Raw genomic sequence first — 24,935 nt, forward strand, 5'->3', positions numbered from 1 at the left:
AATTCTAAGTGACACTAAGGAAGGGGAATGAAAACAGTGGTAAATTAAAGACTACTTGTTCCTAAAGTACCAAAAGTATTAGAGCGAATTTAGTCTCCTAGTCAATTGTGAGCAGAATTGACTTTGTCCCATATTTCCAAGTCTCCCTCCCTACCTTATCCCAGGCTGGGGCTTTCCAATTCAGGAGATCTGACCCGTTTCTCAGATTTAAATGGAAGTCTGGTGCTACTGACTGCCACAAGGGAGGCGTATTTTAAAAAGTTGAAGGCTCCTATTTTAAGAGAATTCAGAAAGGAGAAAGCAAACTCAGGTATAGAGTGAGAAGTTGGCTACATCGTGGTTTTGAGGGAAGAGACTGCCAAATTTGGAATAGTTCCTTTTGCCCCTGGATCTCCTCCATCTCTGTCTCCAGAGAGTCACTTTGTGCTGTTTGACTTGCTAACGTTCAAGAGATGGAATCACTGTTGCCAAAAAAGCCATACATACAAAGTAGATTAACACTTAAACAATTTGCCTAGTTGGTTGACTCCCTCCCTGGCAGTCTGATCACATGAGAGTGGTATGATATGATGTACTTTGGTCAAGCAGACCCACACATAAGTTTTGCTTGACTTTTTAGGCACAAGTGCTTCATGATTACCAGGTATTTTGCCTAACAGGTAGTTGCTTTCAGTAAAGCTATGGAAAATGAGTTTACCCTGTGCGTTCAAGGTAGTTTGGCTATTGTGTGGCTCCTCTAATCTTGGCTCTCACCATAGTTTCAAGATGCCCAATAACTTCAAAACTGTAGCCCAAAGTGTCGCCTGTCAATCTTTTCTTTTTTATTTTAAATAAATTAATTTTATTTAGTTAGTTTTGGCTGCTTTGGGTCTTCGTTGCTGCATGCAGGCTTTCTCTAGTTGTGACGAGCAGGGGCTACTCTTCATTGCAGTGCGCGGACTTCTCATTGCGGTGGCTTCTCGTTGTGGAGCATGGGCTCTAGGTGCACTGGTTCAGTAGTTGTGGCTCACGGGCTCAGTAGTTGTGGCTCACGGGCTTAGTTGCTCCGTTGCATGTGGGATCTGCCCGGACCAGGGCTCAAACCCGTGTCCCCTGCATTGACAGGCGATTCTTAACCACTGCGCCACCAGGGAAGCCTCACCTGTCATTTCTGACAGCGCCTCACTGATGGGCTTGGTGGAGTCCTTGGGGCTGATGCACTCAGTGGCTCTGACAGCCACGGCCTTTTCAAATTTGTCTTTGTTGAGGTCAATCCCAATGATCCTGGATGCACCAGCTGAGTTACAGCCCATGATGACCAAAAGGCCAACTCTTCCCAGGCCAAAGGCCACACAAGTTGAACCACGGGTGACCTGTGGAGAGACAAGTTCCTGTAAATGTTAGACCTAGGGTTAAAATGTGGAACCTGCAAAGTATCTCCAATATTAGAACAAAAAATTCAGAAGATCACTATGATGAGTTATTAGGACTGGATGACTCGTTCTCATGAGAATGCCACAAAGAGAGCTAGAAACAGCAGAATGTCTGAGAACAGAAAAGGAACAAAATCAGTATTTGCAGATAAATGAAAACCTTTGATAAAAGGTTACATCATTCAGGCCTTTGTTGTGGGAGCTTTTGCAGCCTTTTTGGCCACCACCCATAACCTCATCTAACCTCATAACAGGATTAAATAAGCACTTGGATCTCTATTACTCTTCTACACAAAACCATGCTAAATCTGTTTTAGATTTGGTTTAACTAGCATTTTCTTAATAACCATAACTCTGAATCATTTGTAAATAAATTGTTTTTTCATTGAAGTTGAATTTCCATGTTGCAATTAGATGATCCATGTGTAGCTCCAGGAAGGAAATGTAGTTAAATCAGTTGGGAGATTTTTACCCTGTACTGTGCTATGTTAAAGAAGGTTCTAGCCAAAACTCACTTTCCTGCTAGTAGAGTCCTAATCCTGTTTCATAGCAGGGATCAGGGAGACCTGAAAACCAGGAAACCCACAAAAAGGGTATGGAACTTATTGTGATCATTTTTGTCTTCTTTTCCTTTCTTTTTTCTCCTCCCTCCCTTCTTCCCTTTCTTCCTTCCTTTTTTTTTTTTTCTTTTTCTTTTTAACATGCAAAGGCTTATGTGTGAGCAGGGTGTGTTGTCATATGTCCTGATTCTCCAGTTTTGTCCTCCTTTGCAGGAATTACCTGAAGAAACAGCCTGTGTGTGGAGGTCTATGTATGCATGTGTTTTGAAATGTCTGAATTTATAAGCAGATATTTAAGTGGGTACAGAGGTGCTATAGTTTCAGCTACAGCATCCTAACCCCTCAGTTCATTTCCTGAATTTGGAGCTCTGAAGTTAGTGTGGCCATTCTCTCAAGTATCATTCAGTCATTCACTCATTTATGCAGCAAACTTCATTGATGGATTCTTTGTGGTCAGCATTTTATGTCAGAAACTAAACTGGGCGTTCTCTGCCTTTTCTACTAGTTTGTCTGCTAGCTTTATTATCTAGATCTGAGATGGAATTTTTTGTTGATGGTTGAATTCTAAATCTAGAATTTTATGATTCTAGCACTGTCTTCTGGGACCTCTTTCAGCCTTCCTTATTTAATCTCTAGCAAGACTTAGGCTGTGGTGGCCCTGAAGTGTGATATTTCTGACCACCTGGGAACTGTGCCTCTAAAGACTTCTCCCTAGGACTCCATCACCCATCTGGAAAGTTGTAATTTTTGACCTTCATGTCACCCTGACTCTAAGCCTTTAAGTGGATCATGGCCCCAGTCTCTTGCTAACTTCAGATGTCCCCCCACCTGAAAAACGAAAACGAAAACCAAAAAAATTTCTCTTCCTTCCCAACCTTCTTGTTCTACAGAATGGGAACTGGAGATTAATATCTATAGTGAATTATCCATATCATTATTATAGAAGAAAGTTATAGTCTAAAACAAGAGTGTCAATTTTAGGTCACTTAAAAATTTTTATTATTTTAAATAATATTTTATTATTTTGTATTTTAAAATATAGTAAGCTTCCACTTTTTAGTATTATTTTTCTTTACTCTTCTGATCCCCTTCATGATCTTTAATAAATACTTAAATTTCACTGTCCCAAAGAACCTTAGGACCTTAACCAGCTCTTGGGAGATAACTTTTGAGTCCTTGGAATATCCTGTCCACTAAGAGTGTCTTTGTATATCTGAGACATTGGGCTACTCCAGATAGTTTATGCTAACTGTGTGACTTACGGTGAATGCCTGTTTTCATATGTCTGGGGCTTTGATCCATCAGCTTAACTCCTGATGCTACTGGAGTCTGAGTAGCTGAGGTCAGTCCTGTGTGTGCTGTGTGCCTACATGACTGTTCCCACAATAGAAACCCTAAACACCAGACTTGGGTGAGCTTCCAACACTTAATATGTGTTGTCACACATTGTTGCTGGGAGAATTAAGCTCTGTCCATGTGACCCCACTGGGAGAGGACAACTGGAATCTTGTACCTGGTCTCTCCTGGACTCTACCCTATGTGGCTTTTTCTTTTGCTGGTTTTAATCTGTATCCTTTCACTGTAACAAACTGTAGCTATGAGTATAATAACTGTTCTGAGTTTTATGAATCCTTCTAGTGAATCATCAAATCAAAAGAGCGTCTTGGGGGACACCAACACATCCTCATATTGTAAGTTTGACCTATTTTCAAATAGGCAAAGGCAAGAATATGTGTTCATTCAAGTGATTTGCCTTAAGATATAGCTTCCAGTAAAAAATTATACCTAAAAGTGGAGAATGTCTTGGTTAATAATATATTAGCCAAGTACTAATATGGTACCAATATATCAAGTACAATAAAAAACTTAGAATACTAACATAAAACCATATCCAATGTCCCTTCTCTCACCTCTATCTTGGTAGAAAATTCTTAGTGGAAGGTCTCGAGGAATGTTCCAGCACCAAGATTTTCCAAAGAAATTTAAAAGCAAGTGGTTACTAACATATGTCATTGACATGTACATGCATGCTAATGTTATACATTCATAGATCTGAGACCTGTCTTGAACCTATGTCTAGGATAAATCTACTTCAACGCCCATATGTATATTTTCCACAAGCTCCTCACCTTTTTATTCTTCCACATATTTGGACATCCCTTTCCTTATTCATCATACATCTCTTTTTTTCCAAATATTATTTATTAAGTCATTACTATGTCCAGGCTCCTTGCTAAGTCTGTAGTGAATAGACACTTGGTCCATACCTTCTTGGAGCTTGTGGTCTAATGAAGACTAAAGGTATAATAAGCATTTGAGATTTGGGACACATACTGTTAATGAAGCAATCATGTAGCCTTGAATAATGGAAGGAGGTTCCTGCTTAGATGGAGGAGACAGAAAAAAAAAAAAAACTTCTTTGAGCAAGTGGGTTATCTTTAATCTGAGAATGATGTTAATGAAGCACCTACACAAGGGCTCAGTAGATGAGTGTTCCAGACAATCAGAACAGCTTGTGTAAGTGTCTTCATGTAGGAACAGCTCAGCAGGCTTACAGATCTCAACAGAGGCGAGCGAGTATGAGTGGATCACAGTGGAGGAGATGAGATTGTTCCAAGTATGGAAGCTACTGAAGGATTTTTGGCAAAGAAGTAACGCAGACCAATTTATGTTTTATAAAATTCCTCTGGCTTGTAAATGGAGAATTATTGGAGATGGTCAAGAGGAGTAATGAAGACTACAGAAGGGAGGCCATTGCATCTGTCAAGATATGATGATGGTAGTGAGTTGAAGAAAATGGAAAGATTTAAAATATACCTTGTAGGTAAAATTAACAGGACTTGCTGCTGGATTGCATATAAGGTAATGGAGAGGGAAGATCAAGGATGAAGAAAATTTGAGTGAGCATAAATATGTTTGGATGGTAGGGAGGAAGAAAATTAAGAATTCTGTTTTATACATATTCAGTTTGAGATACCTGTGAGACCTTCAAAGGGAGAAGTCAGGTAAGGAGTTGGACAAAAGAATTTGGGGTTCAGAGAGAGTTTGAGATATAAATTTGGAGTCAACTAACATATAGGTGATATTTAAGACTCTGGAGTTGGAGGAGACCACCACAGTATGGAGGTTGCTTGTGGGAATGTTTTTACTATTTATGAACTGTATGTTATTCTACTTACTTCTTTGATTCATTAAGAGTGACATAAATTGAATCCAAATAATCACTCTTAAATATGCATTCATGTTTTCATACTATATGCCAGCCATTATAGGTTGAATTGTGTCCCCCTGCCCAAAACTGCAATTTCATATGTTAAAGTCTTAACCCCCAGTACTTCAGAATGTGATCTTATTTGGAGATAGGGTCTTTGCAGATGTAATCAAGTTAAAATAAGGTAATTAGGTGGGCCCTAATCCAATATAATTGGTGTCCTTATAAAAAGGGGAAATTTGGACAAAAAAGACTGGCATAGAAGGAAGGTGATATGAAGAGACATAGAGAGAAGACAGCCAAGGAGAAAGGTCTGGAACAGATCTTTCACTCACAGCCCTCAGAAGGAACAAATCCTGCTGACCCTTTGATTTCGGGCTTCTAGTTTCCAGAATGTGAGACAATAAATTTGTGTTGTTTAAGCCCCCCAGTCTATGGTATTCTGCTGCAACAGCCCTAATAAACTAACAAACCAGCATTGATATTTATTTTGTGAAACAAAAGATTAATTTTATTTTATTTATTTTTTTAACATCTTTATTGGAGTATAATTGTTGTGTGTTACTTTCGGCTGTATAACAAAGTGAATCAGCTATACATATACATGTATCCCCATATCTCCTCCCTCTTGTGTCTCCCTCCCACCCTCCCTATCCCACCCCTCTGGGTGGTCACAAAGCACCGAGCTGATCTCCCTGTGCTATGCGGCTGCTTCCCACTAGCTATCTATTTTACGTTTGGTAGTGTATATATGTCCATGCCACTCTCTCATTTGGTCCCAGCTTACCCTTCCCCCTCCCCGTGTCCTCAAGTCCATTCTCTACATCTGCGTCTTTTTTCCTGTCCTGCCCCTACGTTCTTCAAAACCATTTTTTTTGTTGTTTTTTTTTTTTAGATTCCATATATATGTGTTAGCATATGGTATTTATTTTTCTCTTTCTGACTTACTTCACACTGTATGATAGTCTCTAGGTCCATCCACCTCATTACAAACAACTCAATTTCATTTCTTTTTATGGCTGAGTAATATTCCATTGTATATATGTGCCACATCTTCTTTATCCATTCATTTGTCGATGGACACTTAGGTTGCTTCCACGTCCTGGCTATTGTAAATAGAGCTGCAGTGAACGTTGTGGTACATGACTAAAGTATGGGTTTCTAACCCTAACCTTATAGCACCTGATCTAAAAAATAAAATGGAGCTGAGCTGGTCACCCTCTGTGCACCTGCATCACTACACAGGTGCTGTGATGTGAGTGTGTGTGGTGGACAGGGTCACGTTAGCTTCAGGTTGTCAGCCCTCCTCTCTCACAGCTCTGATCCCTCACTCTCAGTAACAGCCTTCTATCATGGACCTCAGCCAGGACTCGCATCACCCAGTCTCATAATGACAGCAGGGGAGTGAGAATACTTAGTGGAGTCAGGAGAGCAAGGTTTGACTGTCACCTCTATCAGTGACTGGGAAGTGCTCATGAAAAGACACTAAATGCTCTGATTTTCACAATGAGAGGAAATTATACTGACTTCAGGGCTTGTTGTGAAGCCGAAGTGAAGTACTGTGTGTAGTAGAAGTGCCCATTAAACTGTTGAACACTCAGTAAATGAAAATTACAGTAAGTGATACCCCTAAGGTTAAGAAAGTAAGAAAAGAGCCTTTGTGTGCACAGGGAAATGGACCTCCGTTTATTGCTGAATCATTCTTAATAGCAGAAATAGTTATGCAATTGTAGTACCCAATGGCATACAACTGCTAGTCACTAGAATCACAGTGACTTTTGTTCTGCCTTAGCAAACCAAACCTTAAGGGTGGAGTTTTACTCTGATCTTTGTTTTTTCAAACACTCCAAACTCAGGTGGTACGGCAAACAACCAGCTGCAAGCTGAAACTCATCCTTTAATCTTTCCACTATGCCAAGCCATGCCAGGATGGGGCCAAGCTGGAAAGCAGGGTTGAGATGGGGTTTCTGCAACTGCACCCTGACAGGTGAAGATTTTGCTAATCCTTTTTCAGGCGTGCTGTGCCAGTGTGCAGAACTGCTGTGTGAGATTATGCTTGGCAGTTTCAAAACTTTTCTTCTCCATGCAAACCCTGCCCAGGAAGAGAATCCAGAGCAGATTTTTCATTATAAGGCAAGGGCTTCACATCTGCTCCACATAAACTCTCCATTGTGCTCAGCTCACCAGCCGAGCGTGCTGGTTGATGAGAATTTCCGTTCAAGGAGATCAGGAATTGTGGAAAAAGTATAAATCCAAGTTGTTTTGTGCCCCTCTTGAGCTCCCCTTAAGAAAAAACAGAACAGTTAGGGAAATTGGTTTTGCCATGTATCTGGCTAAGGACGAGTTGACAATAATTTCAAGGCACCAAGGTCCGGCAGTTCTTCATTAACTGACGTGGATCTAGGGATTGTTTCTTGCAGAGGACAAGCCACAGACCATCACAACAATGGGAAGCATGCTGCCTAAGGACCAGAAGCCAGGATCATGGCCTTGAAAGGAGGCAAAGATGGCTCTGGATGCGCTGCATGGCCTTAAGTCAGGTTCATTGATTTGTTCTCGCTTTGCTTCCAGAGTTCCCCTCAGGATTTGTCTCGGTAAAACATGGAGTAAGATTCCAGAATGTTAGCACCAGAGGTAGGCGCAGACCACTTCTCCGTTGCAAAAGTCCAGTCCATATTCAGAGGGAACTCTCTTTCTGGCACAGTGAGAATGTGGCACTCAGAGTGAATCAGCTATTTCCGTGCCTGCTGCTCCGCCCAGCCTCGCCTTGTGTTTTTTTTTGTTCTTTTGTTTGTTTGTTTGTTTTGCGGTACACGGGCTTCTCACCGTTGTGGCCTCTCTCGTTGCCGATCACAGGCTCCGGACGCGCAGGCTCAGCGGCCATGGCTCACGGGCCCAGCCGCTCCGCAGCATGTGGGATCTTCCCGGACCGGGGCACGAACCCGCGTCCCCTGCATCGGCAGGTGGACTCTCAACCACTGCGCCACCAGGGAAGCCCTCTCCTTGTGTTTTACATTATCAGTTAAGATGGTTAGAGAGTAGATCCAGGGGAATGTTGAATCCTGTCTCCATGGGATGCTGTGGTGTGACGAGGTTATCTTTGGTCTAGAAACTTATCAGCTTTGCAAGTTCAAGAACTTGATTTTATTAGTATGCCTAAGTTTGATTAGACTCTGAAGGCTGATTCACATGAATCACACCCATGAAGAATTGATAAACTAGATACCAATTTATAATATATTAACTTATAATGCTTGCCACTATAACTTTGAATAGATTCTGCACGAGGAACATAATGGACAGATGTAATATTCAGAATATTTATCAAACCTGAAAGGCATGGGCACCCATTAATCAGAATGGGTCCACAGTCCATTGGAATAGATGCCAGATGGCTTGCTATTTTAGGGCATATTAGGGAGAAGCCCTGGAAATAGGGGCAAAAGTTAATATTTAAGTAACCCTACTACCTGCCAGATACTAATATATGATCAATTTACGTGGACTTTTTTAATTGAAAACTTACAATGACGCTTTGAGGAAGGCATTAAAAAAACTGGCTATCGAAGATTTCAGATAACCTGCCCTTGGTCCAACAGGTAGTAAAATAGTCTGGTTTCACACACAGGTGTATGTGTACCATACTGCAAAGGGAGATTCTCCCCTGGTACATGCAGAACTGTGGCCCTGATTTCCTTTTCTGGTCCAAGGAAGGACAGTATGTGACACGATGGAGCCACATGGCAGTCCTCACTGACGACAAGACCCAGGGTTGCATAACATGCAAAAGCTAGTGGCTAAATGAAGTCTGAGCTATAATCCTGTGGGGGAGGACTAAACTGAGAACAAGTCTGCAACTTGCTCTGGATTATTTCAAAACAAAAAACTTCTAACTTAAAAATAAACGGTTTAGGGTGGGATAGGGAGGGTGGGAGGGAGGGAGACGCAAGAGGGAAGAGATATGGGAACATATGTATATGTATAACTGATTCACTTTGTTATAAAGCAGAAACTAACACACCATTGTAAAGCAATTATACCCCAATAAAGATGTTAAAAAATAAATAAATAAATAAATAAAAAATAAAGGCTGGGATACCAGTAACAAGATGACACTAATAACAAGATGATAGAGGTGCTGAGATCTGATGGAGACTTTAAGCAGCCATTATAAATATACTCAAATGAGCAATCACAACACTCTTGAAGTAAAATGGACTCAATAGCAGAGAGATGACAGAATAAAAGAATCAAGAACTTGATAGAAAAAGTATTCAATTTAATCAACAGAGAGGAGAAAAGATTTTTTAAAAAATATGAACAGATCTCAGGGATCTGTGAAGCAAAACAGTCTAACAGTCCTATCAGTAGAATCCAAAAAGTAAAGAAGAATTACAGTGCTGAAAAATATTTGGAGAAATACTTGCTACAATTTTCCCAAGTTTGGAGAAAGACATATACCTACAGATTAAAGAAGGTGAATGAACTCAAAAAAAGATAAACTAAAAGAAATCCATGCCCATGATATCATAATCAAATTGCTCAATTTGGGAAATAAAAGTACAAGAAAATCTAAAAAATAAATAAATAAATAAAATAAACGGTTTAATTATGCCCCAAATATAGTGCATGTTATTTTCCTAATTAAAAATCAACACAGTCTAATAAAGGGTTTGCTTTTGATGCTGGCGATGTCACTCCCTTTAATACTTCGGACCTCATCTTGGAAGCTTAATTTGGAAACTCATGTACGAATTTTCTGAAACATTTCAGTGCTTTATGGAAAGAGAGAAACAGAATATTTTATATCAGAATATGCTTGAAAATCAGAGATGTGGCCACATTTCTGCCAACATGAAAGAAGGAGAGGAGATGGCCTCCTTGGCATCTGAAGTGACAGTCTTCAGCAATGCCCAGGGGCTCTTCCCTTCCCTGTTTTTTTTTCTTTTTTCTTTTTGAATCCTGGTTCAAAAAGCCCAACCTGAGGTCATGCTAAAGCACAGCCACTCTATAAATGCAGATTTTGCTTCTTCCCTCTCTCCATCTACCCCAGTAGAGATGTGACAGTCAACAAAACAAATTAGGTGGATCTAAAATTATTCATCAGAAAAAACAAATTATTAACTTTTTCAAGTGCACCATGGGGTTGGAATAGTTCCTTTTAAAGAGAAAAATGAGATAAGACTAAGCAACATAATTTTTTTATATTTAAATGATCCATTATAAAAACTTAATGATTCATCTAAAAAATATTTACTATATTTTTTCTTCCCATCTTTTTAGGTCTTTCTAGATAAAATGATTGGCTTATACATACTCAGTTTGGTTCATTTTCAGTGTTTTAGAGTGAAAAAAGAAATCATAGGTTTTGGAGTTAGAGACTGAGCTTGGCCAGGTACTACCCATATACTTTGACCAAGTTACCACATTTTTCAGAGCCCCAGTAAATGAGGCATGTCTTTGAAGGGGTGTTTTAAAGTTAGAAGAAGATAATGTAATTAAAATGCACATTGTAATAGGTACTTGCTAGGATAATTTTGTTTATTTTTGATTGCTGATCATTATTTTGGAGTGTAATACTTTTCATTTTTCAACCCAAATGTCTACAGACATATTTTAAGTTCATACAGATCTTCTGGGTATCACCTGTTTGCTCCCCAAGCTTCCCTCTCTACCCTGCTCTGTCCTCAGGGAAGGCTCACTAATTGGATACGTTGATGGACTCTCTTGCCTTCTGGCTGGGTTTTGGCCAAGGGGGGGGATCATAGGCAGAAGAAGAGGTAAAGAGTCGGGTTGAGGATTTATTTCCCAGGTGCTTCTCTGTGGGTCCCTGTAGCAAAGGCCACAGCCGCTGTCAGGGGCCCTCTCTGTGCAGCTCTGTCTCTCTCCTGGTTCCAGTAAATGCTCCCTCTCCCACCTCCCAACACCCCGAGCCCCCTTACTCACTCCAGGGTACTAGACCACTTCTTGTTTGTTGCTTTTTAAAAATCCTGCCCACAGCCTTACCATCTACGAAACTCTTCTCAATAATTCAGCTTGGAGGTAGCATCTATTTCCGCTAGATCTAGAAATGATACAATAGTTATTACACTTCCACAAGTATTGCTTCCAAGCTTCATGATATTTTGTTTATATTACATATATATGTGTATAATTATCAGTCAGGTTCTTCCACAAGGCTTTCCATCAGAGCTCACAGAAATGTGTTCTGGAGGAGGTCTGGCTGAACAGAAGCTTTGGTTTCAAACAACTGGGTTCTGGTCACAATTCTGCCATTTCTAAGCTCTGTGGTCTATCCAAGACTTCTCTGTAAGACTCAGTTCTTTCATCTGTGAAATAAGGATAATAGTAGTTTCTATCTCATAGGATAGTTAGAATACACGTAATTGTTCCATTAATGTCAGCTATTGAGAATAAAAAAAGGATGCCCAGCTGATCATAAACGAGCAGCTGAGCTGTCAAGTCTGCCTTCAGTACTGTAACATTTCAGGCCAAGGTGGAGGTACTGAAATCAGGCCTTGTGTGAACCCAGTGTGAACAGGGGACAGGGCAGCTGAGTGCTGTAGGAACAGTCAGCACCCTCTGGCTACAGAGCAGATCTTGCTGGAGGCCTGGCTCCACAGCGATTTTTTTTTCCACCCGTGACTCTGCATCACCCTACCAGGAAAGGCTTTTTAAAACAAATTGCAGGTACTATTTCAGAGCTCCAGAATTTTTACAGACCTACTCAGGTGCTTCTGATATCCAGCCTGGACTCTGAGCCTTACCCCAAGGGGCAAGATACTATCCTGGGCAGAGGTCACCCTGTGCTACACCCTGTGGCCCTCCTCTGCTCCACAGCCAGCCAGGGACCAATCTGATCAGCCTTCAAAGAAAGCAAATACTTAGAAAATCTTAGGGCTAGGATGCTAACATTTGCCCTAGGATTACCAGCCATAGATTAGACGTATGAGCTGTTTTTCCCAACTTGGATACAGAGTCCTAGTGCCAGATATTAATAAGTTCAGTATTCTCTGGGGGAAACTCTCAATCTACTGACTTTTGACAAGGTCTGTTACTGTCCAGGTCCTTCAGGGTTATTGCAACTACCCAAACTGCAACTTTTCTGGAAGCACCATGGCTGTCACTGCTGGGAGCTTTGCTGTGCTTTCTCCAGGCCAGTGCATGGTCCAGCCAAAAGAGTCTGGCAGTACCCTTTGTTCTCATCAACTCCCTACCTGTCCTATGTATTCTTTTATTCACTCATGCATTCAGTAAATATTTATTGTGCTATCACAGAGGGTGGATTCTACCCATATATATGGAAAGCCTCCTGGGAAAAAAAATCCCCAAGTAATTCATTGGTACACCCAGGATTGAGAATCATGTTTCTAAATGTAGTCAACCTGAAATAATAACTTGAGTCAATGGTAGCTCACATTTCTGTAAGACAGTTTTGTAGAAATTATTTTAATTGTTCATTCTGCTTATCCAAGAGGTAGAATGTCAACTCCACTAGTGAAAGCAATCTACTGGTGCAAGCAGATGTTCCAATTTATCAAGAGCATCTTTTTGAAAGGGCTATACATAAGTCTTCATTGAGTTTTACCTTCTAAAGGGTTTATTAGTTTAGGAAACTGACCACAGCAGTTGCTGCCTCCATTCTGGCTCTTCATGCTCTAGCTGACCTGGACACAGCCAAGTCTGTGGATGGCATGTTGCTGCCACCTAGTGGTGAACATGGAACTTTAACCTTGTGACTGGAATAAAAATCTCTTTGAGGGAATTGGTAGAGTTGGAGTAGCAACATCAGTTTGAAAACAATCTTGAATCCCCTCTTGCCCTCAAACAAACAAAAAACCCACCCAACCACCCTGATATATTCCTTCGACAAGTTTAGGTATTCTCTAACTTTTTTTAAAAGGGCACACCAACGCTCATTTTCCCCCTTTTCTCTATTCACACCCTACAGTAATTTTTCCTTCATTAAACAAAAAGTCAGAAATAAACTATCACCCTAACCTCTCAATATCTGTGAAATATCTAATGTGGATATGCAAACGACAGAGAATGCTGGTTCAACCTTTTTAATGAACCCTTAAACATCAAATGCATAGCGCTTCTTCTGATGAAGGAAACATCTCTTCTCAGAGCCAGGAAAACAATTAAGAAGCACTCGGGAGGGAGACTTTCAAGATGGTGGACGAGTAAAACGCGGAGATCACCTTCCTCTCCACAAATACATCAGAAATACATCTACACGTGGAACAATTCCTACAGAACACCTACTGAACGCTGGCAGAAGACCTCAGACTTCCCAAAAGGTAAGAAGCTCCCCACGTACCTGGGTAGGGCAAAAGAAAAAAGAATAAACAGAGACAAAAGGATAGGGACGGGACCTGCACCAGTGGGAGGGAGCCGAGAAGGTGGAAAGCTTTCCACACACTAGAAGCCCCTTTGCGGGCGGAGACTGCAGGTGGCGAAGCGGGGAGGCTTTGGAGCTGCGGGGGAGAGCGCAGTAACAGGGGTGCTGAGGGCAAAGCGGAGAGACTCCCGCCCAGAGGAACAGGGCCGACCGGCACTCACCAGGCCGAGAGGCTTGTCTGCTCACCCGCCGGGGCGGGCGGGGCTGGGAGCTGAGGCTCGGGCTTCGGTTGGAAGGAGAGGGAGAGGACTGGGGTTGGCAGCGTGAACACAGCCTGCAGGCGGTTAGTGCGCCACGGCTAGCCGGGAGGGAGTCCAGGGAAAAGTCTGGACCTGCCGAAGAGGCAAGAGACTTTTTCTTCCCTCTTTGTTTCCTGGTGCGCGAGGAGAGGGATTAAGAGCGCTGCTTAAAGGAGCTCCAGAGACGGGTGCGAGCCGCGGCTAAAAGCACGGACCCCAGAGACGGGCATGAGACGCTAAGGCTGCTGCTGCCACCAACAAGAAGCCTGGGTGCGAGCACAGGTCACTATCCACACCCCTCTTCTGGGGAGCCTGTGCAGCCCGCCACGGCCAGGGTCCCAGGATCCAGGGGCAACTTCCCCGGGAGAACGCACGGCTCGCCTAACGCTGGTGCAACGTCACGCCAGCCTCTGACGCCGCAGGCCAGCCCCGCACTCCGTGCCCCTCCCTCCCCCCGGCCTGAGTGAGCCAGAGCCTCTGAATCAGTTGCTCCTTTATAACCCCGTCCTGTCTGAGCGGGAAAAGACAACCTCAGGTGACCTACATGCAGAGGTGGGGCCAAATCCAAAGCTGGACCCCAGGAGCTGTGCGAACAAAGAAGAGAAAGGGAAATCTCTGCCAGCAGCCTCAGGTGCAGCGGATTAAATCCCCACAATCAACTTGATGTACCCTGCATCTGTGGAATACCTGAATACACAACGAATCATCCCAAATTGATGCAGTGGACTTTGGGAGCAACTGTAGACTTAGGGTTTGCTGTATGCGACTGACTGGTTTCTGCTTTTAAGTTTATCTTTGTTTAGTATTTAGAGTTTATTATCATTGGTAGATTTGTTTATTGATTTGGTTGCTCTGTTCCCTTTTTTTTAATATACAGGTATATATATATATATATATACACTTTTATTTTCCTTTTTCTCTTTTTGTGAGTGTGTATGTGTATGCTTCTTTGTGTGATATTGTCTGTATAGCTTTGCTTTTACCATTTGTCCTAGGGTTCTGTTTGGCCATGTTTTTTGTTTGTTTTTTTAGTATAGTTTTTAGCACCTGTTTTCATTGGTGGATTTGATTTTTGGTCTGGTTACTCTCTTCTTTCTTTCTACTTTTTTTTCTTTTTATAATTACTTTTTAATCGTTTTCTATTTTTAATATTTTTTTATTTTTTATTTTAATAACTTTATTTATTCTCTCTCTCTCTCTCTCTCTCTCTCTCTCTCTCTCTCTTTCTTTCTTTCTTTCCTTTTTTCTCCCTTTTCTTCTGGGCTGTGTGACTGACAGGGTCTTGGTGCTCTGGCCGGGTATCAGGCCTGTGCCTCTGAAGTGGGAGAGCCAACTTCAGGACAATGGACCACCAGAGACCTCCCCGCTCCACGTAATATCAGTTGGTGAAAGCTATTCCAGAGATTTCCATCTCAATGCTAAGACCCAGCTCCACTCAACAACCAGCAAGCTACAGTGCTGGAGACCCTATGCCAAACAACTAGCAAGACAGGAACACATCCCACCCATTAGCAGAGAGGCTGCCTAAAATCATGTCCACAGACACCCCAAAACACACCATTGGACACTGTCCTGCCCACCAGAAACACAAGATCCAGCCTCATCCACCAGAACACAGGCACTAGTCCCCACCATCAGGAAGCCTACACAACCCACTAAACCAACCTTAGCCACTGGGGACACACACCAGAAACAACGGGAACTACGAACCTGCAGCCTGCAAAAAGGAGACCCTAAACACAGTAAGTTAAGCAAAATGAGAAGACAGAGAAACACACAGCAGATGAAGGAGCAAGGCAAAAACCCACCAGACCAAACAAATGAAGAGGAAATAGGCAGTCTACCTGAAAAAGAATTCAGAATAATGATAGTAAAGATGATCCAAAATCTTGGAAATAGAATGGAGAAAATATAAGAAATGTTTAACACGGAACTAGAAGAACTAAAGAGCAAAGAAACAATGATGAACAACACAATAAATGAAATTAAAAATTCTCTAGAAGGAATCAATAGCAGAATAACTGAGGCAGAAGAACGGATAAGTGACCTGGAAGATAAAATAGTGGAAATAACTACTGCAGAGCAGAATAAAGAAAAAAGAACGAAAAGAATTGAGGACAGTCTTAGAGACCTCTGGAAAAACAGTAAACACACCAACATTTGAATTATACGGGTCCCAGAAGAAGAAGAGAAAAAGAAAGGGACTGAGAAAATATTTGAAGAGATTATAGTTGAAAACTTCCCTAATATGGGAAAGGAAATAGTCCAGTCTGGTAAGCACAGAGAGTCCCATACAGGATAAATCCAAGGAGAAACACACCAAGACACATATTAATCAAACTATAAAAACTTAAGTACAAAGAAAACATATTAAAAGCAGCAAGGGAAAAACAACAAATAACATACAAGGGAATCCCCATAAGGTTAACAACTGATCTTTCAGCAGAAACTCTGCAAGCCAGAAGGGAGTGGCAGGACATATTTAAAGTGATCAAAGGGAAAAAGCTAAAACCAAGATTACTCTACCCAGCAAGGAGCTCATTCAGATTTGATGGAGAAATTAAAACGTTTATAGACAATCAAAAGTTAAGAGAATTTAGCACCACCAAACCAGCTTTACAGCAAATGCTAAAGGAACTTCTATAGGCAAGAAACACAAGAGAAGGAAAAAACCTACAAAAACAAACCCAAAACAATTAAGAAAATGGTAATAGGAACATACATATCGATAATTACCTTAAATGTAAACAGATTAAATGCTCCCACCAAAAGATATAGACTGGCTGAATGGATACAAAATAAAGACCCGCATATATGTTGTCTACAAGAGACCCACTTCAGACCTAGGGACACATACAGACTGAAAGTGAGGGGATGGAAAAAGTATTCCATGCAAATGGGAATCAAAAGAAAGCTGGGGGCTTCCCTGGTGGCGCAGTGGTTGAGAGTCCGCCTGCCGATGCAGGGGACACGGGTTCGTGCCCCGGTCCGGGAAGATCCCACATGCCGCAGAGCGGCTGGGCCCGTGAGCCATGGCCGCTGAGCCTGCGCGTCCGGAGCCTGTGCTCCACAACGGGAGAGGCCACAAGAACAGTGAGAGGCCCGCGTACCGCAAAAAAAAAAAAAGAGGAATTGTACAGATGTTGTCAGGACATATAGGAGTAGATTTGGAGCTAAGAGAGTCTTCAAGGAGAAAGGAATCCAAAGAATGTTTAAGATATAATTAGAAAATGAAGAAAAGCATGGAAGAGCTCATTCCCAGTGAAGAGAGCTTCATATCTAAATGCTAAGATGTGAGAGCACTATCTATTCAAGGAACTAAAAGCAATGATATGGGTGATGCAGAGAGTGCAGGGAGAAGTTTATAAAAGACAGGGCTGGAGACTTAAGCAGAAACCAGATAATAAAGTATTTTATAAGCTATATTGAGGTGGCCAGATTTCATCCCAAGGGCTGAATTACTTTGTAAGTACAAGAATTACATTGTCAGAGTTGTACTTTATAAAAATCATTCTAGATATAATATGCAGAATTAATTTGGGAGGGGGAAGAAAATTTCCAGCAAGGTACTCTGCTTCCAAAATGATAGATTAGGTTCATTAGCCTCCAACTGTAAACAGCAATATATCTGGGAAACAAACAAACAAACAAAAAACTGTTTCCAGGCACTGGACACCAGACAGCACAGATTTATGACCATTAAGGGAAGTGAAACAATTGGGATAATTTCCACATTCAACCCAGATTTCTTCCTGGGGCACATTCCTAATCATGGCACAGAGAAGTGGAGCCCAAACAGAGAGTACGAGCTTCACTAGGTAGAGAAAACAGAGTTTAGTGTTTGGGGATGCTGAAGTGGCTGGAATTCGCAAATTAAGATACTGAAGAAGAAGGATCTGTGGACAGAATGAGCTCCAGAAATCTGTATCGGGTTCCCTGAATCTTTAGCCCAATAAAAGCTGTATGTGCACAGGATGAGAGTCTGAGACCTGGCAGAAGAGAGCTAATGGGAGGGAGCATTTTGCTTAAAGATGATGGAGTGCTGATCTGCTAGAGTAGAGAGACCTTGCTGAACACACCAGAAATGCAGTTGAGACCCCAGAAAGGTCACGCTTTAGAAAAAGAATAGGGTATACTAACCCACAGTAGGGGCTACTCTAGACCTGCACTCAAACCCTAAAATCAAATTTCAACAGATCAAACTCACCCACCAACACATTAACTGGCTTCCAGAATAAAACTCAATGGAGAGAAAGTTTCCTAGGAGGACTTATTCTATCTTCTCTCACTAAGATGATAATTATATTCTTTCAAAGTTGTAAATGAGTGACCTGTGAATTAGAAGAAGCTGGGAGTGATGTGCAATCACCATATTGATGACAAAATCATGAGAGGCAGAGTGGCCTGGAGAATAATATAATACCACAGGGCTATTTTTCTATTTTTGCCATGGACACTGATTTATTGTGAAATTAGGAGCAAATTTAACTTGTTCTCTTCTAGGATAAGGCATTATTGGGGACAGGAATCTTAATAATAGAACAAAGCTCAATAAAGGACAGTGGATTTTTCTGCCCTTTACTTTAAATTCTATATCTCCAGCACCTAGATCAATGATAGACACAAATATTTGTTAAATTAATAGTATTTTAAGAAAAGATTTCAGCCAGAAAGCCTAGGAAAAAGGATGTTGCAGTTGCAGAATTGATGATAGTTTAGACTGGGTCAAGGCTGTGGGGATAAAGAGAAATAGAGATATTTGAGAAATATTTAGAAGAAAGAATGCACTGAACTTGTTGGTAGTATGTTGTAGAAAAGGACAAGGGAGTTGTCCAGTATGAATCCCAGGGTCTTGCTTGGACATATGTTCAATGTATGCTGGTGTGTCCACTGAGATAGGGGAACCAGGAGAAACAGCAAGTTTGGAGCAGGTTTTATGAAGAGAAAGCTGGGTTTAGCTTTAGATATTTGGGGTTCAAAATACCTACAGTATGTCTAAGTGGATACGTCTGGTAGGCAGATGGATATATAGGACTGAAGTTCAGGAGACAGGTTTGGATTTCAGATATGTCTAAATTCCAAGAACAGACACAATTTAGGGTAAAACTAGAAACATCTACATGTGCTTAATACTTTGGACTTTAATGCCTTATTATAGTCCATTTTTATTAGAATTATTTCATATATCTCCTCTGTCATCCACACTCAGCCCTTAACTCCAGATTAAGAAGTCAACGAAGGATTCTGATAGACTAGCGGTAATTGTATTCCTATCCTATTGGGCCAATCACTGTGTTCAGGGGACTGAGGAACAATGATGAATTCAGCTAGATTCACTCACTATAGAGAGGAGAAGTACAGATGGGGCAGTTCTGTGACTGGAAGAACCCCATGCTGCAGTGGGCAAGTATCAATTCCGAAAGAGAAGAAAAGTGAATTGCTCCTCCAGAAGATGTTAGTACTGAACAAACAAAACAAAACTGCATCGCCTAACCTAAACTATCACAGTTGACCCTTGAACAACACAAGTTCGAACTGTGTGGGTCCACTTATACATGGATTCTTTTCAATAATAAATATGATAGTACTACCTGATCTGTGGTTGGTTCAATCTGTGGATGTGGAACTGCGAATATGGAGGGACCACCTGTATGGAGGGCTGGCTCTAAGTTATAGCTGGATTTTCGACTGCTTGGAGGGTCGGCGCCCCTAACCCTGCCTTGCAGGGTCAAATGTACTTGTACTGAAGATGTTTTTTTCCTGTTTGAAATCTGGCTCCCAAGCTAAAATCCCCATCGACTTGAGCATCATGTACAGAGTGACATTTGGGAAGATGAGATTGTGGAGTAGGTAAAGGAAACCTTACAAACCTTGCTCACTATGTAACTCTAACGTTCTCTGTCAGGTTCTGGAAAAGATCTGTAACATTCTACGTACTGATTCTCTGGCAGAAGTTCTACAGCGCCTGCTCCATGCAAGTTCCAAAGGTGAGATTAAGCATTTGTGAACGCTGAGCTCAGTTCATTGTCAGAAACTAGGCATGTGCCAGTGTCTGAAGTTTTCTACCTTGGATTTGCAAAGACAAGGTTGCAACATTATTTCCCTAATGTTTCAGTATCAGAGTCCTGTATATCCAACTGCACACAGGCTGGTCATACAATGACCCACAATCTGGTATGCCCCAAACGGAACTTATTCGGGTGATGTGAAACACTTGTGTCCAGAGCTGGTTTGTGCTTTTCATCCTGCGTCCGCACACCCAGGCTCTCCCTGAGCATATCTTCTGGCCTCCTGTGACCCCTGAATACAGCCTGTTTCCCTCCTTTTATGTGGATGGCGGTAGCACAGCCTTCCAAATTCCAGATTCTAACAGCTCTGCCAATTCCTCACCAAAACCATCAAGTCAGTCAACTCCCAGCCTCCTTTAGGCTCTTCTGACCTGTTCCATGAAAGCACATGCCAGTCCCAAGTGAGATAACCATAAATAGCATAGAGCAGCTAACCTCAGACCTAGCTGGTCATCAGACTGACTGAGGCAAAACTGAGGTGAGTGGAGTCTGAGAATTGACAGTTCTAACAAGTTCCCAGGTGACATGATAAGCCTGGTCTGGGGACCACTCTTTGAAAATCACTGCAGTAATCAATGTTAGGAAATACCAATGTGTTAGGAACAGACTAATGTTTTTAAATGGGGAGTACTTTGGAGATAGTACCTTACCTCAGGAAGATTACTTGGCAGGCAATTGAGAAGTATTTGGGGATAAGGAGTTTTTAGTTATTCTTTTTTTTTTCCTTTTTAAGAATATAAATTTTAAAAATTTACACAAGTATTGAGTGCTTATTTGGGGGTGAAAAACAAATCAACCAGAAAAAAATAATAAAAGAGGAAAAATAATAAAATTATCACGGACATCACTTTAGTACTACTTTGGTATATATCTTTGTAGAGATGCTTAAAACTATTTATTATTTAACTATTAGTCTTTATTTTAATGAGATCGCATGGTACTAATACTTTTTATAGGTATCCTTATTTGTTTTTATTTGGCAGTGGCCTGTAAGTCTGGGTTTTATACTCAATATTTTAAATGTATTCCACTGCCACTCAGGGACAGGTACCCCAGTGAGTGCTCTGAGAGCTATACAATATCACAGGTCAACAGAAATTAGGTTGATGTGAATCACCTTTTCTACAGAAAATTTAACTCACACGTAGGTGCCTACCCAGAAAACAGATTACCTTTCACACTGGAGTGCTGAGTAAAAGAACTAATCCTGTGTTTCCAGCCAACATGATAATTACAACCTTCATGGCCCTCTCTTTTTTTAAATCAGAAAAGGAGTGGGTCTCAGCTTTGATTCATGCTGAACTGGCTGAGATAAACTTGTTAACTCCCCTCAGAAGAAAAGCCTCAGCGGAACTAGCAGCAGAGACTGGCAGGCCACCCAAAGTTAAACCCCCCTTAGATTCACCAGCAAAATCAGAAGTGCTAACCAGTTCTAGGGAAGGACATCGACAGAGCAGGTAATTAGGCCTAATGGCCACCTGTGGGGCATGTGGTTCATAAAGACTTTGAATTCCCTTTTGTGTTTTGTTTGTTTGTTTGTTTGTTTTGCGGTATGCGGGCCTCTCACTGCTGTGGTCTCTCCCGTTGCAGAGCACAGGCTCCGGACGCGCAGGCTCAGCGGCCATGGCTCACGGGCCCAGCCGCTCCACGGCATGTGGGATCTTCCCGGACTGGGGCACGAACCCGTGTCCCCTGCATTGGCAGGCGGACTCTCAACCACTGCGCCACCAGGGAAGCCCTGAATTCCCTTTTGGTTATCTTTCAAAACACTAAAATTGCTGAGGTTTTAAGTATCCTCCTTATTCAGTAAATGACAACAATGAGTGTTTGTTTTCTTTCATTTTCATAAACGTAATACGAGAAATCATTCTAAAGCCTGTTGTTCAGAGCATTTGGCAGAGACCATGTCTTCCTTACCTAACAACCCATCTTTTTGAGAAAAGTTCCCTTTCCATTCAGGGTAAAGCAAGAGTAGCCACCCAGAAATCTAAGAAAATGCAGTGGTTTTTAGTTTATCTAAAAACAGAAGCAATAAAGAAAACCAAAATTGCATTGTTATTGTGTATTTTGTTAAATCACTTTTTTTTTTTGTCTAGAACAATGCAAGATTAAAATAAATTGCTCCACTTAATTTTCTCTGATTTATGCCTGGGGGCTGCCAGAGGGAAAAACAACTATTAAGGGAATTTGGAATTATTTCAGTAGAAATTTGTCTTAAGCTTTGTAATTTCAATGACAGAAGAAAATACATATTTATGTGTAACAGCATGGTGAAAGAATGTGGTAATATGTTATTTAAGCTGTGAGAGAATATCTTGTTGCTTTAAAATTAAAAGTTGGGCAAATCTTAAATTCAGGGAAAATAAATATTCAAAACACATAACATGTCACTTTAAAAAGCATTATTAAGACAGAAGAAGAATTTTACATTTTAATCGGTCGCCACCTTGAAGTTTCCATAAAATTGGAAACTGGGAGATAGCGTCAGTTTCTCTACCTTACTGAGTAATAGCTGATGTACTGTTCAGATGTTTACTCAAAGTTAGAAGAATTTTTCATTGGAAAGTACATTTAATGCTGTCTGCATTGAAAAATGAAGAATTGGGGTAGCTTATTTAAGAAACATACATACTTAGCTTGTTGATGATAATGCAGTCTATGGGAAATAATTGTTTGTATCTGTGAATTTCATTTTCTCTTTCTCCAATTGATTTAGAGTGTCAAGTCAAGGATCTGAAGGAAATAAGGAACTACTGAAAGGTTAAGTACAGTTTGCGATAATTACTGAGTTGGTATAAGGAAACCAGTAAGTATCTAGCTAGTTAGAGACAAAGATGTTAAGGATCTGTGGTTTTAAAGGCAGTATAATATAATAGCAATTTACAGCTACTCTTAAGGGACAGCATCAGCTGAATTTCTCAATGAGATAAATTTGACCTATATTTGACTTTGTTTTGAAAGGCAAAGTGCCTCATCACACTCTTTGAGAAGCAAGACAGAAGGACAGCAGGAACTCTTAAGTTTGGTCATGCCAGGAGACAACCTGCATTGACCTAACAAAAAGGACAGTGATAGTCAGAGTTTTGGTTCTTCACAGCTTAACTGTCATTGGGCTAAATGATTTTCACCTGAAACAAAGCCAGCCAGAGAAAACAATAAAATTTTGACAATTAGCCACAAACATATGCCCACAACACAGCTGAAATACAACAGAGAGTAGCAGTTTTATGTCCCCGTCAGAAGTCCAGCCCCAGCCTTCAATTTGGACCAAGCAAAATCAAGAATTGTGGAAAGTCCTAGTTTGGTCCAGAATAGTCGAATCAAAATATCCCTGTGGGTTTGGCAGCTCCTAGCTTTAAAACAAACATAGCAGCAATGGCTATAGGGCAACAACTGTGAAACCTGTCTACAAGCCTCAAACAAAAGTCTGTCTTCCTATTTCTGCAAGTCCCCCTTATACCAGGAATGACTTAGCAATCAATTAGTTTCCGGAGGTCACTCTAGACTCCAGCAGTTTCTGTTGGGATTAATCAAACCCGAAAGAAATGCTATTTGCTAATAGGCAATAATAAGTTTAGTTTAGAAATTAGAAAACACCTCCTTACTCTGACACTCCAAGGATGGTCTGTTGTATCTGACTTTTAACAAACTCTTCACCCTATGATCACAAAATCATGACAGTGATGGTTTCTATCACATAATTTTATGTCTTATCTGTAGGCCTCAAATATATTTTACCCTGTCTAGATACTTGTATACAAATCCTCAAATCATACCTCTTTGTCTCTACTGTTGGTATTCAGCATCTCCCCAAATCCTTATTTCTGTTTAGGTGTAAACAGTGTAGGCCTTGGGAAGGTCTTTTGAGTACAGTTGTTTTAACCGGCTTGTCTACTTTCTTTTTTGTCTGTCAGGACCATATATCCTTCACCTTTCTCTCACTGGTCCCATCCTTATCCCTCACCTTTACTCATCACCAGCTCTAAATCGTTCCTACCAAAATAGTGTTTGATTTTAAGATTGAAAGAACATATCTTGCATGTTATAGAACAGATAACTCACTAAAGATGAGCAGGTGCTAAGAAAGATGAGAATAAATTATTTTATGAATTTTGGGTGTATTTGATTCACCTAAACTTCATATAGATTGTGTGTGTGTGTGATTTGCTGCTAAAACGTGGCAGAAGCTACTATATTCGATGTCTCAATTATGGTCTTATTGAGACTTTTTCTATTTCAGAGGCTGAGCACAAGCTTCCACTGTTTATAAGAAGAAATAAGATGAAAATACCCATTGCAGAATATTTCAGCAAGCCAAAGTCTCTTCCCAGGCCTAAAACTCAAGAGAGCATATCAACAAAACCAACATAAGCAAGGAGTATACAGCAAGGATACAGTCTCTCTCCCCAGAGAAGATTTTATCCTGTAACACACCAAAGGTAGAAATTCTAGACTGGGCTGTCTTTCACAAACGTGAGTTTCACTTTGTTATAACATCAAATTATCAAAAACATGTTTTTGGTATGGAGGAATCAATAGCTCCTCTATATGTTGGTACATGTAAATCTCAAAGCACCTGTATATAATGATACTAAATAAATATTAAGGGAGATAATATTTCTATTTGTAGTTAAATTAGTACCATGTATAAAAGAAATATGTTTATATACTATATTTCTAGTCTCGCTACTATTAATATTAGTACATAAGCATTGGGCTCTGATACTAGAAAAATCATCCATAATCAGAATTAGGCAATTTCAATTCTACACTACCCCAAAATCTGATAAAAAATAAAAAGCAACGACAATAAACAAACAGAATTTTAACATCTGAGCTACTTTTTGCAATCTACTGTGTTTCAATGTTGTTGGACTATTGGAAAAATGGTCATCTCCTTACCCAATCTTTTGTTTAGAATGTTTGCACTGATATTCAAAACAGATATTATAAATTTTTTGTGTGTGTGCATTTATGCATACACTCTTTTTTTTTAAACATCTTTATTGGGGTATAATTGCTTTACAATGGTGTGTTAGTT

General features: G+C 40.7%; 1 protein-coding gene across 1 annotated transcript in view; it reads left to right on the top strand.

The window, feature by feature from the left end:
- CUNH4orf17 (chromosome unknown C4orf17 homolog) overlaps nucleotides 1-24,921 on the top strand; it is a 54,276-nt gene extending 29,355 nt beyond the window's left edge. Inside the window, exons 4-8 of the mRNA XM_027116970.1 lie at nucleotides 13,314-13,486; nucleotides 19,732-19,813; nucleotides 21,162-21,351; nucleotides 22,611-22,654; nucleotides 24,135-24,921. Of these exons, the coding sequence (XP_026972771.1) occupies nucleotides 13,314-13,486; nucleotides 19,732-19,813; nucleotides 21,162-21,351; nucleotides 22,611-22,654; nucleotides 24,135-24,265 (620 nt within the window). The 3' untranslated portion in view covers nucleotides 24,266-24,921. The remainder of the gene's footprint in view (nucleotides 1-13,313; nucleotides 13,487-19,731; nucleotides 19,814-21,161; nucleotides 21,352-22,610; nucleotides 22,655-24,134) is intronic.
- The last annotated feature ends 14 nt before the right edge of the window (nucleotides 24,922-24,935 follow it).

This window comes from Aethalodelphis obliquidens, unplaced genomic scaffold, assembly GCF_003676395.1.
Source record: "Aethalodelphis obliquidens isolate GAN/ISIS:26980383/991018 unplaced genomic scaffold, ASM367639v1 scaffold17, whole genome shotgun sequence".
Lineage (NCBI taxonomy): Eukaryota > Metazoa > Chordata > Mammalia > Artiodactyla > Delphinidae > Aethalodelphis > Aethalodelphis obliquidens.